The sequence below is a fragment of the Protomyctophum parallelum genome (genome assembly GCF_964188405.1).
Source record: "Protomyctophum parallelum genome assembly, chromosome: 19".
In the NCBI taxonomy this organism is placed as follows: Eukaryota; Metazoa; Chordata; class Actinopteri; order Myctophiformes; family Myctophidae; genus Protomyctophum; species Protomyctophum parallelum.
In genome coordinates, this window is record NC_139717.1 from 42597559 (window position 1) to 42614930 (window position 17372).

Consider the following 17372-nt stretch of genomic DNA (forward strand, 5'->3'; position numbering starts at 1 on the left):
ACCATGATTAAATGCTCCATTTTGCAATGCCCAAATGTAATTCTCAGCAATGCTCCATAGACAAAGTCCATAGACTTGGCTGCTACACGACGTCACAGGGGGCACACACAAAAGCAAGGCAGTCTCACTGGGGGGTCTCTTTGGTGTGAACAGATGATTTCACTTCATTTTATACTTGCCATTTTTTTAAATGAATCTTTCCTGGGTGTCCCTGGCAAAATATTTTTTAGATGGGGTCTACAGCCAAATACATATTTGGGTGATGGGACCTCAACATGAACATTTTTGAAAGCCACTGATCTAGTCTGTATTAGATTGAGATGCTGCTTGTCAACCCTTTTCATGTCATGGAAGGCTAAATCACCCTGCACCATCTAGTTAACCACAAGAAAGTGTGCATTATTTCTCACAAATCCCATGTTTTGACTACAGTGGGCAGTGGTTCAGGGCCCAGGTATAGAGTGGCCGGTAGAGCAGTTGGATGGGAACCAGTTCGATCCAGGGCTCCCCCAGAGTTAGTGACGAAGTGTCCTTGAGCAAGACAGTGAACCTGCTGCCACTGACTTGAGCCAAATCCTGTCTGCATGCTTCACACCCACGTTCCCCAAGTTGTGATCATTTCCCATACAGCCAGAGGTTTTGGTTTGAGTTTAACACAGCACAGAAAGTACAGGTAATTATTGTATTACCTCTCCCAGTAATTAGCTACAAAACATAAATTTCGGTTGTGATTCATTCTGCACTAAAAGGAACTACTAACATTTCATTAGAACCAAAATGGAATACCTACTGTCAGCAGCCTATCACAGTGCCTATAGTGAGGCCAAGAAGGAAGACTTTAGTCCAATCACATTATTATAAACCATCAGCCCAATCAGGGAGCAGTTATGTCAGCTGGTTTGCATTTATGTGTCTGAAGCAAGAAAATGTACATTTTCCAAATAATTCTTAGTGTTTGTCTTAACTAAGGCCTATTCATAGTCCAGTTTTCGGTGAATAGGTGACCACCGAAAACTACAACATGACGTCACGCCGCGGTCACCACTCACACAACACATCTCTCCGTTTTTACTAAGCACTGTTTCATTGGCCACCTCACCTCACCGAAAACTGGACTATGAATAGGCCTTTAGTCTACATCCCAGAGGTTTATCACATCAAGAAAACATTTTTACCAAGGACAGGCATCGCGTTCTTGTGCAAGAACACTACGTTTAATTTGAAATACATTCCACTGATTGATTGATTGGAGCATGACACAAATATGCTATTGCCGATATCCATTCTTGTTCCAACGCATGACCATCAGAAATTAAATTAAATTAAAAGTGAGTAAAATTCAGAGAAAGGTCAGCAAGAGAACTGGGAGGGATAGCATGTTGATCTGCACATTTACGCCATTGGTTCTCAAATGTTTTTCATGTCAAGGACCCCCAAATTAATGTGTATTTGACGAGGACCCCCACTGGAGCAGCAGATTTTGTTAACCCATTCTGACCTGAGATCAGATTCTAGAAATGTCAGTCGCTCTTCGATTTTTCAAAAATAGCAGACCTACAAGCTCGTATCGCGCCACTCGGTGGCGCGATATGAGCTTGTAGATCTGCTATTTTTAAATAGCTAAAGCATAACATGATGCCGACACCAAAATGGGTGCCCGTTCAGAATGGGTTAAATATGTTTCTGAAATATGTGGTTGTCCACGCACTCTCCCCAGACCAAACATTAGGGGTTACAGGGACCAGACACATGGGGGGAATTGGCATAACGAATAAACTGAACAACCACTTTGCCTACAGACTATTAACATTGATCAAGGAACTTTCTCAGACTAGAGGACTTGTTAAGAACCATTTTTGCACCAACAGAGAATGGGAAAAACTAAACTAAAAAGGAAAACGTACCACAAACATACATTAAAAGAAATGTGTGAACAGGATAAATAAAGTGATCCTAAGAAGGGATGAAGAATTACATGAAGAATGACTTTTCTCCAGAAATTGTTCTACTGTATTCTTATTGTACTGTATGCATTTACAAAATGACCAGTGTGATTTTACTAAAACTCAAAACTGTTTGGAGAGTATAATCATAATTTTAAAACAAACACACATGATTCATTTGAGTAAACCCCTATAAATTAAATGCACCACAATGTAATAGAATTTCCATGGATGTTGACAAAGAGTGGCACCTAGTGTGCAGGAGAAGAAACTACATACTCCCCCTCCACCTAGACCTAGATTAAGTTAAGTAAGCCTTGAATAAATCTGTTATTCCACCATTCCAGGCTTTACCAGGCTGTAAACATAGTGTTTGTGGTAGAAAAAAAAAGAAAAGAAAAATAACTTGTAGATCTGCAAATTTTTCAACAGCTAAAGTTTAAAATAACATTAAGCCATTAAGGCTGAGGCAGATATATGCTATATATACTGTACATAGCAACAAGAACTCCAAAAGTGGTTCCTGTCCTGAATAGGTTAAAGTGAGCTAAGGCGACACAGATGCGTTCCAGGTCTTAATGGGTTAACAACTGCAAGGGTAATGAAATCATAAAAAAAAACGATTGAAGGGCTCGCTACTCACTTTGAATGCTCCAAACTTTATTGATCAATGTTTTGGCCTTCACAGTCTTCTACGGGTTTCTGAAGAACACACTGTGAAGATCAAAATGTTGCTGCTACTCTTGATCAATAATGTTTGGATCATTCAAAACCAGGCATGTAACGATATATCATATATATCGATATATATAGATATTAATCCCGAAAGTGAAATGTGAGCTTTAGTCATATTCCATCCTATTCAAGTGCTTTTGGAGAGAAATGATAGTCACTTTCAGTAGTAGAGCACTGTAGAGGGGAGCTGTGTGTGTCTGTGACTGTGCCCAGGTGATGATGGTCGTTAATGCTCATCAACGCAATTTTGTTTCTGCACTGTAAAAAGTAATTCTACTTCTTTTGCAATGTAGGTAAATAAAAAATCTCAGGGGAGGGGAAGATAAATTAGCCTATATAAAATAAAATAAACGGTAATATATATATTTTTTATATCGTGATAAATCGTATCGTGAGACGAATCGTATCGTGAGTCGAGTGAATCGTTACATGCCTATTCAAAACAAAAGGTTGCCCGAACCCCTCCCCTTTTAAACCCCATAATATTTCACCCACCCTGGTGTAGGTGACATGGTGTTCACTACAAACCGTCAAGAAAAAATGGTCTTCCACCCCTAGAGAGAAACAGAGAGTGAGAGAGAGAGAAATGGGAGAAGAGCTGTCTGCCACACTTCTCATGTCTTTCTCCGTCTCTCTCTGTTCTCCCCTCTACAAATCCTCCTATTTCCCCCTGTGTCATTGTCCCCTCCCCCTCGAGAATGTTTATTTCTGCAGCTACTATGGGGTGCCGAGAGTGAGAGAAGGAAGGAGTGAACGCTTGATGGCGTTCTACACCCATCCTCGTCTCGCGGCTCAATTGCAATCACCCTTCTCGTCCTTCCTTGACCTCTCGTACGGTCGGTTTCCTCCCGGTTCATTTCTGCAGCTCGTGCGGCGTGCTGAAGGTCTCGTACACGTTTGCTGCAAACTCCTTCACCTGGTCGATCATCAGCAGGTCCTGGAGAGAGACGGAGAGGTGAAGAGGAGAGACGAAGGATATAGGCAGAAACCTACTATCTCCATATTTTAACTTTTTGTGTCCTCTCCCCCACAAAAGCATCAAAAGTAGCAGATCCAACAGCTCGAAAATGCTTTTCTATCTTCTGCTTTTGCTGTTTTTGAATTCGAGTCCTGAAAAGTAACAGTTTTGGACTTAATGAGGTTTCCACACGACAGAGACCATAATAAAGATGGATGCAATTCACTTTCCTTTCTTTGCAAGATTAGTCTCAAGGCTGAGAAAGGGTGCACAGTAAAATACTGTGCAATACAGTGAAATTGAAATAAGGATTTTAACTGTGTGACGTGCACCAAGGAATGGATTTGACCTGGGCCCAAGTAAGGCCAGGGCTAAACTGAAAACATGGAGTTGTTACCTGGACAAAGTGGCTGGGTGTTTCACTGCAAATGCTGTTGATCTGACCATTGACGATGGGGATGATCTTAGCTAGGGGCAGGCTGACTGCTGACAGACTGGAGAGAGACGGACACAGAGATATCAGTCCAAGTGCACTAGAACTGTAAACGTTTAAAAAATCTCAAGTGGAACGCAGAGTTTCCACCACAACTTTAACAAAGACAATGAGCGATATAGCTATAGTTATACAGTAGTTACAGTGCTTGCTGTATGAGTGTGAATGGCCCTTAAAGGGATAGTTCAGATTTTTGTAACTTAAGCTGCGTGAAATACTTGCCATTAATATAGTGGTTGCAATTGTATTAATTGATTTCCCCGAGTTCCGTGGTGGGAGTTCTGCTCTGGTTTTGGTCAATATTAACCCATTCTGACCGGGCAGCCATTTTGGTGTTGGCATCATGTTATGCTTTAGCTATGGAAAAATAGCAGATCTACAAGCTCATATCGCGCCACCGAGTGGCGCGATACGAGCTTGTAGGTCTGCTATTTTTGAAAAATCGAAGACACTTTTAGAATCTGATCTCAGGTCAGAATGGGTTAATAATGAAACTGTCAGGATGTAATAGACACTTTTAGAATCTGATCTCAGGTCAGGGGGGGGGGGGGGGGGGGGGCACAGGGGGCCACGCATTAAAAGTAAATTAATCCACAATAACTAACATCATTTGTATTGTTGACCTATTTCTAAAATATTAGTGCAACTTTTGTTCATTTCTGACCCCTCTATCACACAGAACTATGTTTTTTGTGTCCATATCACTACGGCCAATAGGTCAGAAATAGGTATACGGGGAACAAAATATTACAGTAGAGCCATTGATGGCTACCAGTACTGCTTGGACAATGTATCTGTCATGAAAAGAATCATGATGATTGATTGGGCCACAGACATGCCAATCGGGGAAGCTGACCTATCAGGAGCGGAGCTGAGGCCAAGGGCAGAGTCACCACCGGGAGGCGGGCGGAAGAACTCAGCCAGGTTGTCAAGGAGACGAGAGAATCCTCGGTTCAGACAGGTGTTGAGAACAATGCTGAAGTCTGGACTGGAGACAAACATACACACACACGTTTGTATTACTGTACTTGTGAGAACGTCAACGTTCTAAGACAAGTGATTTTAATTAATTCTGTGTACTGTGTTGTCTTTGGTGTTTACCTGTCCAACATGTCTCTGGTCTCACTGAGCAGTTTGATGGTCATAATGTCCTGTTCTGTCAAACCACACGCCTGCACGCGCACGCACACACGCACACACACACACACACAGGAAATAAGAACCTGTATTGATCCAATGTAATTATTATGTAGTCACATCACATGTTCTTGTTTACAGTTTAGTTTAGGCATTTAGCAGACGCTCTGGAATCCAGAGTGACTTACAGTAAAGTAAGAACAAAAATATATCAAATACATAAAAATAGTCATCATGAATTGTTGATGCTTTTCATTGGTAAAATGTGTATACATGAACCCACAGCTCCACAACACGTCTACAGATGTACAATGCAAGCACGTAAGGCGGAGTATCGTTGCTCTTCTGAAATTAGAAGGTTTTGTCTGGTTTTCAGCATGTGGCGGCCAAGTCTATAGACTTTTAACCCATTCTGACCTGAGATCAGATTCATACGAGGTTTCCGCCGGACACACACTGGTCTGATGAACCCATTCTGACCTGAGATCAGATTCTAGAAATGTCAGTCGCTCTTCGATTTTTCAAAAATAGCTAAAGCATAACATGATGCTGACACCAAAATGGGTGCCCGGTCAGAATGGGTTAAATAATGTTTGTCTTATTTATGCTCCCCCAAATATCACCATTGCCTGTGCCTTATGCTTCACACAAGTGTGATTTCTTTCAATCACTTTCTGCTTCATACAACCAAGTAAAGCATATATTATGAATGGTCGTTGTGACCTGGTCCGACAGCGTCGTCTCTTCGTCAGCTATCATGTACCAGGACAGGCGTCTGTGGGCTGAGTCCCCACCCGGCCCTCCAGGGGGTCCCTGGCCTCCCTCGACCAGCGCTCTGATCCAGCTCAGCTGTTGCTCCACTTCCAACAGGGACAAACTCTGTTTCAGAGAGACACTGTGTGCACACACACACACACACACACACACACACACACACACACAGTCATACACACACACACACGTTTGTGTGAGAACAATGTCAGGAGAGATGCAGGCAGGCAGACAGACAGACAGACAGACAGACACTCACTCTCCCAGTGTATCCTGGACTGCTCTCTTTACCACTGACATCAGTTCTGTCAAACCTGAGAGAGAGAGAGGTAGGTGAGACTGAGCAACAAGACATGGAAGTGTGTGTGTGTGTGTGTGTGTGTGTGTGTGTGTGTGTGTGTGTGTGTGTGTGTGTGTGTGTGTGTGTGTCCTACCATCTCCTAATAGATGTTGGATACTGGACAAATACTGCTGTTGGACATCTGGTGGAGCCAGAGGAGTCTGGAGAGAGATAAACGCACACGTACGCACACACGTAAGTTCCCTGATCATGGTTAGGCAGACAGACAGACAGACAGACAGACAGACGGAGAGACAGACAGACAGACGTCCTCACCATTCCATTCTTCCCTACAGAGTTGTCCAGGTACAGATATCCTCCTATGATGTTGAGTTGGACTCTCAGCAACACCACCAGCATACAGGTGCTGTACACTGCCACAATACTGCGAGTAAAACCTGTTCCACACGTCATTAATTAATGTTAGCATACATACTGTACAGTCACTGCCACAATACTGCGAGTAAAACCTGTTCCACACATCAAGAAATAATGTTAACATAGTATATGTACAGTAAGGCTGGGCTAATAGAGTAACCAACTCCCTGACATCACTCGCTCAGCCCCTGGGCTGTGGAAGTAATTTCTCTATGGAGAATAAAATTGGGTCATCTTATTGTCTCATATAAGATGGCTTTTGGTCCAAAAATGAACAAACTGTCCCGCCGTCAGTCGATTCTTCATATACATATGAATGAATCCGCTGGGGTCTTTTTTTTTTGACGCAATATAAAATAAAATAAAATCTGAATCGGGGGCAAAAACGTGACCAGGGTAGGATGTGTAAATTACGTCAGACTGTGCTCTATGAACCAAAAATGTAGAACCTATAACCGACTTAAACTTGCTCATGTAGGTTAAGCAAATAATCGAGAAGCAGGGTTTTTAGAGCGATCGTTAACAGTTTTGGAGGATTATGTTACAACTCATTGCATTGTGAATCTGTGATCGTTTGGGGTCATGTCTAATATGAGGTATAGAGCACTTACTGATGATCTTCAGGTCCTCCCAGATCTCCAACTTATTGGTCGGTCTACGATGGGGGCAGAGAATTAGACATTTAAGACATTCTGACCGGGCATCCATTTTGGGGTTGGCATCATGTTATGCTTTAGCTATTTAAAAATAGCAGATCTACAAGCTCATATCGCGCCACCGAGTGGCGCGATACGAGCTTGTAGGTCTGCTATTTTTGAAAAATCGAAGAGCGACTGACATTTCTAGAATCTGATCTCAGGTCAGAATGGGTTCATCAGACCAGTGTGTGTCCAGTGGAAAACCTCGTATGAATCTGATCTCAGGTCAGAATGGGTTAAGACATTGCTGCATGTACTGTAGAGCAGTGGTTCTCAGAGTGGGGTCTGGGGAGTTGTTGCAAACCACTGGGCTAAATGACTGATAGTTAAGAACCAAATGGCCCATAGGTCTGTAAATCTGAGAAGGACCTGTAAGGGTGCTGTAAGGGGTCTCATTCTGACCTGAGATCAGATTCATACGAGGTTTTCCACTGGACACACACTGGTCTGATGAACCCATTCTGACCTGAGATCAGATTCTAAAAATGTCAGTCGTTCTTATGAGCTTGAAGATCTGCTATTTTTCAATAGATAAAGCATAACATGATGCTAACACCAAAATGGGTGCCCGGTCAGAATGGGTTAAGGGTCAATTGCCTGTGGCATAATAATAAACAAAACATTAATAAAAAGGACCTTTTTTCTCTGTGCCACTTTGTAACAGAAGAGAAAAACACATTAGCAGCCAATGTATAGCAACTGAAACTTAACTTAAATTAAAAGAATTAAAATAAACAATTAAAGTGAAATTTATTTTGTTGACTAAAACGATGACGTTTGTCAACTACCTTTTTTCACCAACGAAAACTAAGTAAAAACTAAGCTATGCTGATAAAACTAAATATGTTGACAATTTAGTCAACAAATAGCAACTAGACTAAAATGTTAGGGAGGGACTAGTAGAGAAGAGATCCAATAGATATAACAAATTCATGGCATTGTATGTTTGGTTGCGCTCTGAAATTAGCAGATCGACTAAAATTAGGGATTTACGACACCATCAACGCCCGCCAACATACATTTTAATCGACAAAATCAATTGTAGATTTAGTCGACTAAAACTAGACTAAAAGAAAATCAGGTGACTAAATATGACTAAAAGACTATAAGAATTTGCTGTCAAAATCAACTCTGAAGTGTAGCATGTGTGTGTGTGTGTGTTGTACTGACTTGGTCTTGAGCAGCATCGTCAGGCTCTCGGAGTTCAACTGTTGAATGATGGCCTCTCTCAACGTAGGCAACATGGACAGCACTGTCGAGGAGGGACACACACGTTTCACCAAACATGTGCACAGTGCACACAGACATCAAAAGGGGGCTTCAGCGCCTGTCCTTTAACTCTCCAGACCACGAATGCTACATTTACTGTGGTGAAAGAAATGCGAATCCCCCCTCCCCATTTGCATGCCATACCCGAAGGCATTCAGGAGAAATATGTTTTTACAGGGTCAAATTAATGCTTCTCCAATCTCCATCTCTCTTTCGGGCAACCCTTGATATTTTTAAACGTGCTGCTCAATCATTTGATGCGTCTATGGTAGCAGACTCAATGGAGACTTTCCTCCGATCATCAATTTGTTTTAGTCTTAAAACGTATACAATTCATTTAAAACAATTATAATAATAAAAAAATCTTATATATATATTTTTTAATGTAGGAAAAGAAAATGGGATTTTTACTCGAGCCGTGAGCAGTGCTTTAGGCTACAACAAGGTGCAATGAAACAGCGATATTAACTCCTCACCCACCGGTCATGTTGCAGGTCCTCTGGTTGCTCTCAAAGTGAAACTGTCGTCTGGCCTGAGAGATGTATTCTGACGCCTCCTTCTCCTGGATCTCCCGCATCTTCCTCTGGGCATACTTACCCAGGAAATACACACCTGCAGGGCCCACGTTTGATTGATTGATTGAAATATTTATTAACAGTTTGTAGAATTTACAGTACATTTTAAGCACAAACTCAATACAAAGACTGTACACATGACAACACACAGCCAGCATGACAAGTCACTTTTTGCACCTAAAACCTAATAGTTATATATTTAAAGGTGCATGCTGGAGTCGTGCTCAGTAAAATAGCAGATCTACAAGCTCACTGTGAGCTTGTTTAACCCATTCTGACCGGGCACCCATTTTGGTGTCAGCATCATGTTACGCTTTAGCTATTTAAAAATAGCAGATCTACAAGCTCATATCGCGCCACCGAGTGGCGCGATACGAGCTTGTAGGTCTGCTATTTTTGAAAAATCGAAGAGCGACTGACATTTTTATAATCTGATCTCAGGTCAGAATGGGTTCATCAGACCAGTGTGTGTCCGGCGGAAACCTCGTATGAATCTGATCTCAGGTCAGACTGGGTTAAGTCTTACAAAAACAGTGTGCAACTAGAAAGAAAGGCGCGATGCTGGGAAATTGCAAGTGTGGTTGCACCGACAATTTCAAGCTTTGAGTCTTGCATAGGTACAGTATGAATGATGATGTACTTATTGACCCACATGACGTCACAGGGACCCTAAAAGGTTTATACGGAATAAATAAATAAACAAATAAAGTCAGACAATACTAACTTAGACAATTACTAATTTGTTAAACTTTTTTTTGAGGGGCTCTAGCCCCTCCTATATTCAGCTATTAGTGTAGTGTGTTCTCTTACACAAACATTAAATTCCCCATTGACAATGAATGGAGATTTTACATCATATGTGGACGAGCAAATCGGCTATTTTCGTCCTACACTACAGTGCGTCACGAAGATTAAATTCCCATTGACAATGAATGGAGAATTTACGTCATGATGTACAATGATAAGAGTGCCCCTCACTTCACATGGGTGTGATTTTTTTAAACCACACTTCTAATTTTGGATAATGTAATATCATGATGGCATGATTTAAGGTGCCGTCTTTTCCTGGTTTTAAAAAGGCAGTTTTGCAGTAAAGCGAACAGAGAACGTTCTAGCTGTTCTACCATTTGCCTTTACCCACTTAATTATTACACAGGCAGTACTGATGATACTATATCAAACACAACGAAATAATATTTTGTGAAAGCAAGTATAAATATTGGGTTAGGCACCTACTGTCCAAGTGTCCATAGCTGCAAGCTTGCAGCTGGACAGTGGCTGGCTGCATGCGCCTTTGTCAGGTCACACATGGCCCTTTATAAATAAAACTAATTCTCATTTAGGGATTACATTTCATCCCCAAATAAATGCACTTAAAAGGGCTTTTAGTTAATTTGTGCATTTAACCTTGGCCTCACCCCCCGAACCCACCTCACCCCTGCCCACTTTGACAGGCTGGGATGGCTTAGGGTCGTCGACAGAGTACAGCATCTTGCAATGGGTCTGGTCCACAAGATTCGATACACCACCAAGATACCCATGTACCTGTCTAAATACTTCCTTAATGTAAACGAAGTCCACACCCACAACAACAGAGGGAGTGCAACAAACCATGTACAACCCAGATTCGGCACAAACAAGGGACTAAATTATTTTCGCTCCTATGCCACCAAAATGTGGAACGCCCTACCAACAGTCATTAAGACATGTGAATCCCTTGACTCCTTCAAAACCACTCTCAAAGGGCACCTACGGATGGCTGCAATTCGAAACTGGCCTCTGTAAAATCTGAATCCCCCCCACCCCCCCACCCCATTTTCCCTCACTGTATATTGTATCTTTTCCCTTTTTTGCTTCCCATATGATGAATTCCTGTTCTGTTCTTTAGCTACATAGAAATGTCTATTTGTATGTCTCTAAATGTTTGTATGTCTTTAAATGTTTTGATGAATTGAACAATGTGGACCCTGTTGTAAACAAGTGTAATGCTTAATTGGGTCGTCCACTCACAGTTGACAGTCTTTGTATTGAGTTTGTGCTTAAAATGTACTGTAAATTCTACAAACTGTTAATAAATATTTCAATCAATCAATCAAAACCACTCTGACAAGACATAATACCACACTGGTAGTATGAATGAATGATATACTGTAGATAGAACTACACCACGGAGTAAAACCCTCTGGATTATCCTTCTGTTACGCTTGGGATTGTACATAAGCCTTTGGACAGTCGTAGAACACATATTTATGCTAACTATGTCTATGAAGCAGTGCTATGAATGCTAATACTATATAATCTACACAACGTACATAGCAGTGAAAACAACTTTACCCACCTCCAATGACAGCTCCAGTAAAAATAAACTTCCTTCTGTGGCGCTTCACGAAATTCCAAACGGAGGAAAACATTCTGCGTCAATGTAAACGTTTTACACTTTAATACTATAGTTCTTTTAAGATTAACTTGTGTACATGACAGACAGCTAATCATCCACGTTAGCTGAAAGCATGAAAAGTGTGTGCGAAAAACAGACCTATAGTGTGATGATCACATCGATGATCAACCCGGCTTGTCTGGATCATCGGTGTTTGATTAAACACGCCTGAAGGTATCAGTTTGTCTTGCCATGTCTGCGTATTGTAAGCGACTTGGGGCTTCTTCTTCTGTAAAGTTTCTTGTATAAATTTGTAATTAGGTTGCGTTTTTTGGTGCTTGTTGCCACGGAAACGGTCGACAGCGTGATGTCAGGCCATGACGTCACGTCACCCTATATAGTATGTATGGCGAGCAGAGCAGTAGATATCTAGAGACAGGCTTTAGACCAGCTCCGTTCCCTGCCCTCCCCAGCTCCTAAGAAGAAATAAGGCCTCCCTGAATACGAGCCCTTGGCTTATAGACTCCCCTGACCGATCTCGTAATTTACAGTACTTGTTTAAGAAGTTGTTTAAAAAAGGGTAGTTAATGCTGGGCTTAATTGTTTCCTAATGTGATGTACAGTGATGTATTTAAATATATTCCACATTTGTCCGTTTTTTCCAATATTTTGTTTTTTGAAAAACGCCGATCTTACAAGCTCACAACGCGTCGCGATGCGAGCTTGTAGGTCTACTAAGCAAGTTAGTAGACCTAGAATGCCTGTGATCATTTAATTATACTGTATGAAACAACAAGAGCCATTCTAGGGCTAGCAAGTTATTAGCCTGGGTAAACCCACTCCCCCTGCTGGACAACATTTCATTGAATGAAATGTTGTCCAGCAGGGGGAGTGGGTTTACCCAGGCTAGCAAGTTATAGTAGCCCTAGCCCATGCAGTCGCTTCTTTTTGGGCTTGATTTCATAGACCTGCTGTTGCTTAATATGTGACGTCTCTCACACAATCTGGCAACAGTGGTGTCCGACCAATATTATCTTCCCTCTCCAGTGTCCACTCAGGAATCAGTGGTGGTGCAGCACATGACATACATGTACGTAAATTAATTATGTTATGGTTTGTTTCCAGACTAGTACAGTTTATAATTTAACTGGATGTTTTATATTTACACGGAGTCATTCTTGGTTCGCTATGCAGGACGGAGTGCAAGGAGACCGCTTTGAGGGATACTTTTTATCCAACCGAAGAGGACATTCAGAAGTGGATGTCCAGTGCGTTCGACATGGTGAGTTTGTCCATACATTAAGTTGTTTTTGACAGGGATATCGCACTGACGTCTATTGGATACACCACCGGCATGGACTTTATTTTAGTGTGTGTGTGTGTGTGTGTGTGTGTGTGTGTGTGTGTGTGTGTGTGTGTGTGTGTGTGTGTGTGTGTGTGTGTGTGTGTGTGTGTGTGTGTGTGTGTGTGTGTGTGTGTGTGTGTGTGTGTGTGTGTGTGTGTGTGTGTGTGTGTGCGTGCGTGCGTGTGTGTGTGTGGGGTGATCACAGGCACACTGACATAAGTGTGAGGGAGAGGATTTTTTTAGTGATACTATAGACAGCTATGTGTGTGTCCCTGTGTCCGAGTACGAAACTATATAGCCTTAGTTTGTTCACCACCAAGTGTCACTTTTGCACAGCCTAACACACAGACACAGACACACACAGCCTAGGACAGGGAGGAGGGCTTGTACAGTACAAGTACAGTACAGTACAGTAGCCTCCTACAGTACAGTACACTTCAGACGGGTCTGATTTTTCTTTTTAAAATAACATTAAATTAAGCTCTCTCAAATGCAAAACCCAGTCTGGGAGATAGGTGGGTTATTAATAATTATCATTACAATGTCCTGATGTGAAAGAAAATAGTCAATTTTGCCTGCCATAGTATTTTAATGGAAAAAAATTGCCCAATACTAACAGCCGGTCAGCAAGTGGATTCATGAATGTATGTATATTGAGTAGACAATATTTTAGGCCAGTAAAAAAGACTATATACCGAATTTCCCGCTTTAAACAAAAGAAGCCTGTCGGCTGCCGGACTATTAGATGGCTCTGCTGACATAATGCACTGGTGAAATGAAAAAACGAAAGAAAGAAAATGAAGTAGTAGATTAAGATGTGCTAATACAATATAAAGTCAGAATCAGGGACGTGCAGAGAGTGTTAGAGAGGCAGGATCTGATCAATCCCGTAAGAGGGTACTTTTGGACAATAATAGCGAAAATAGGAGATCTACAAGCTCACAACGCGTCACACTGCAACGCGTTGTGAGCTTGTAGGGCGCAACCCAGCACTCATCTTTATCTACTGGAGATGTGGTGTACCGTACGGCATGGATTTCGAAACAAAATTAGTTCAACAGAAAATACTGCGTTCAGGAGACTTCGGGGAAAAAAGCAATTCTCCTGAAAGCCGGTATGGAATGGAAAGGAGTGGCATTTGCATTTCTTTCACCATAGCAAATGCTTCATGTTCTGCAAAGGGCAGTTGTTATACAGATGGGTATATAATTGAGCAGGGGCTGAAACCCCCTTTGATGTCTGTGTGCACGTGCCTGGTCAGAATGAAATACAATTATGTTATTAGAACAAAGACAACATGATCAACACAAAATAAACCAGTCCAAATCTATTCGTGAACACTGTATTTTTTTATTTCAGTCATAATGTGAGTCACCTGTTAAAAACATTGTCTTCAATCTCTCTAGATCAGTGGGTTGACAGTTTTGGGGGTTAACAATTTATTATCTGACTAATGCCCATATTGCACTATTACTTTGCTAAATCTGAGCTTTAATTGTGATATTTTTCCTGCCAGGCTAAAGACGCCCTGGAAAATGGAGAGGTGCCTGTGGGATGCCTCATGGTATATAACAATGAAGTTGTGGGCAGGGGCAGGAATGAAGTCAACGAGACCAAGAATGTAAGCCAAGTACACTCTCAGACTCGGAGTGTACCGTTGTACGGTCTCCGAACATGTACAAATTGATATATAAAATAATTAACATTTGACAGTGTGCTTGAACTAGTCTGGACTATTCGTGCAAACACAATTTTCAAAGGCTTCTGCCTAACCCTAACCCTGTAAAATGAATCAATCCCACTATGAATCAAATTAGTCTGAGCATTACCTAGGTTGAAATTGAAATCACTATTTTTACTTTCCTGAACGGAAATGTGTGTGTGTGTGTGTGTGTGTGTGTGTGTGTGTGTGTGTGTGTGTGTGTGTGTGTGTGTGTGTGTGTGTGTGTGTGTGTGTGTGTGTGTGTGTGTGTGTGTGTGTGTGTGTGTGTGTGTGTGTGTGTGTGTGTGTGTGTGTGTGTGTGTGTGTGTGTGTGTGTGTGTGTGTGTGTGTGTGTGTGCGTGCGTTTGCGGCAGGCCACACGCCATGCAGAGATGGTGGCCCTGGACCAGGTGCTGGAGTGGTGTCATCGTGGCAACATGGAGGCCAGAAGTGTGTGTGAGAGGACGGTGCTGTACGTCACTGTGGAGCCGTGCATCATGTGTGCAGGAGCCCTGCGACTGCTCAGTATCTTACCAACTGTGTGTGTGTGTGTGTGTGTGTGTGTGTGTGTGTGTGTGTGTGTGTGTGTGTGTGTGTGTGTGTGTGTGTGTGTGTGTGTGTGTGTGTGTGTGTGTGTGTGTGTGTGTGTGTGTGTGTGTGTGTGTGTGTGTGTGTGTGTGTGTGTGTGTATATATACTGTATATATAGTAGTATTTGTGCTGTGTTTACCTCTGTGTAAAGAATGTATCTTAACAGTAACCCCTGCCAGACATTCCGGTGGTGGTGTATGGCTGTGGGAATGACAGGTTTGGAGGCTGTGGCTCTGTGCTGCATATCTCCTCAGCACAACTACCTCACACTGGCACCTCATTCAAGGTATGCAGCTCTGTGTGCCTATTCTGCCTAATGACATTTTCATGTCAAGGAGTAAGGACCCCCAAAAATCTGTGTTGATAAAAAAAATAGCATGCATTTCCTCCTTTTTGTGACCTGGTGTTTCTTCTCTACAGTGTGAATCAGGCTACAGGGCAGAAGAGGCAGTGGAAATGCTGAAAAGCTTCTATAAACAGGAGAATCCAAATGGTAACTAACTACTATAATCTCTTCTCTCTTCTTCTCTCTCTTCTTTTCTCTCTTCTAATCTCACAGTATTCTCTCTGTGTTACAGCCCCAAAACCAAAAACCAGGAAAGACTGAGGCTGTGCCATGCTGTATCATCACTTTCTGCCATGTTTATGTTTTATTTTTTTAATAAAATTGTTTTTTATTTAGTGTGGGAGCATTTTCTGTTCTATTCTGGATTGCATTTGGGTTGAGTCTAGAGAGCAAAATCTTCTATTTTAACAATTTCTTATTGTCTCTTTCTTCATTGTCCGAGGAAAAGGTCAATTGGTCTCTTATTAAAGCAAAACAAATCAATTACAGATTGGAAGGATTTTAAATAAGCTGTAACTCTTTGCTTTGTCCTGTCTTTCTCTCTCTCCCTCCTTGAACGTTTTGTAATGCTTAATGAAGTACTAATTCGGAAATTCCACAACACAGAAAGTCGGTTTCACTTCATTGGAGACTTGATTTGAACTCCAAGAAAGAAATTTCATCCTTACCACTGACAGGTAGTACAATTTACAATTTACAATTTAGGCATTTAGCAGACGCTCTTAATCCAGAGCGACTTACATTTAGGCAAGAACAAAAGCATGGGAATACATCACATAAAAGCATTTATCATGAAACATGCGTAAGCTAAGAAGGTAACAGTGGAATATCTATATGATGAAACTATACATACACTATACATAATAAACTATACATATTCACTACTATGCTATACATATGTACTATGGCGTGCTATGACTATATACAATACAATTATAGTGCTGTCTACATAACATGCTATAAGTCTAAGTCAAATGCTATCTAAGCCAACAGAAATTCTATCTAAGGGGTTAGGGTAAGTGCTATGGGCCATGATGGAGTCTGAAAAGGTGGGTTTTCAGGCTACGGCGGAAGATTGGGAGTGATGCTGCAGTTCTGACTGCAATGGGAAGTGCATTCCACAGTTTTGGAGCCAGAAGGGAGAAGAGTTTGGGACGTGTGGAGCGTTGTCCCGGCGTTTTTAGTGAGGGTACTTCCAGTTTCCCTGCGTTGGCTGATCTGAGTGCGCGGGAGGGTTTGTAGGGTTCAATCATACTTGTAAGATATGGGGGAGCCATACCTTTGGTTGCTTTGAATGCCAGCATCAGAGTTTTGTATTCTGTGCGGGCAGCGACCGGGAGCCAGTGGAGGGAGCGGAGCAGGGGGGAGACATGTGAGAATTTTGGCTGGTTGAAGACCAAGCGAGCTGCTGCATTTTGGATCAGCTGGAGAGGCTTAAGTGCACATGCTGGTAGGCCAGTAGTACCCCCCCTTCCCCCCCAGAGATGATGTATAGGGCCTTAGTCCTACTCCTCCTCCCAGCCAACACTCCTCACTGGACAGGTAGTTACCCCCCCCCCCCCCCCCCCCCTTTTGATTTACATCAAAAGGGCATGTGAGCTCAAACCCACAATTCAACATTTTGCTTTTAAGATGTTGATATTCGTCTTGTATTCATCCTTAGGACCCCAAATCACACCTTGGAAAGCATGAGTGTCTATTTCAAACAAAGTGTT

General features: G+C 42.0%; 2 protein-coding genes across 2 annotated transcripts; one reads left to right on the forward strand and one right to left on the reverse strand.

Moving 5' to 3' along the window:
* Nucleotides 1–1562: 1562 nt before the first annotated feature.
* On the reverse strand, nt 1563–11823 carry pex3 (peroxisomal biogenesis factor 3). The gene is made up of 12 exons (XM_083790947.1): nt 11636–11823; nt 9203–9334; nt 8624–8705; nt 7367–7410; nt 6654–6775; nt 6472–6538; nt 6297–6351; nt 5990–6161; nt 5231–5301; nt 4986–5117; nt 4034–4130; nt 1563–3615 (listed from the first exon to the last, which is right to left on the reverse strand). The coding sequence occupies exons 1-12, from the start codon at nt 11706–11708 to the stop codon at nt 3532–3534; spliced, it is 1131 nt and encodes a 376-aa protein (XP_083647073.1). The 5' UTR covers nt 11709–11823; the 3' UTR covers nt 1563–3531.
* Nucleotides 11824–12856: 1033 nt separating this feature from the next.
* On the forward strand, nt 12857–16191 carry adat2 (adenosine deaminase tRNA specific 2). The gene is made up of 6 exons (XM_083790267.1): nt 12857–12956; nt 14536–14640; nt 15096–15246; nt 15491–15597; nt 15732–15804; nt 15890–16191. Exons 1-6 carry the CDS (start codon nt 12936–12938, stop codon nt 15916–15918), a joined length of 486 nt encoding a protein of 161 aa, XP_083646393.1. The 5' UTR covers nt 12857–12935; the 3' UTR covers nt 15919–16191.
* Nucleotides 16192–17372: the final 1181 nt, after the last annotated feature.

Coding starts and splice junctions, on each gene's coding strand:
- adat2 (XM_083790267.1), top strand. CDS start 12,936: ATGTCCAGTGCGTTCGACATG. Junction 12,957..14,535: donor TGTCCAGTGCGTTCGACATG/GTGAGTTTGTCC, acceptor TTTTCCTGCCAG/GCTAAAGACGCCCTGGAAAA. Junction 15,247..15,490: donor AGGAGCCCTGCGACTGCTCA/GTATCTTACCAA, acceptor AACCCCTGCCAG/ACATTCCGGTGGTGGTGTAT.
- pex3 (XM_083790947.1), bottom strand. CDS start 11,708: ATGTTTTCCTCCGTTTGGAATTTCGTGAAGCGCCACAGAAGGAAGTTT. Junction 7,411..8,623: donor ACGATGCTGCTCAAGACCAA/GTCAGTACAACA, acceptor CCCCCATCGTAG/ACCGACCAATAAGTTGGAGA. Junction 5,302..5,989: donor AGACGACGCTGTCGGACCAG/GTCACAACGACC, acceptor GTGCGCGTGCAG/GCGTGTGGTTTGACAGAACA.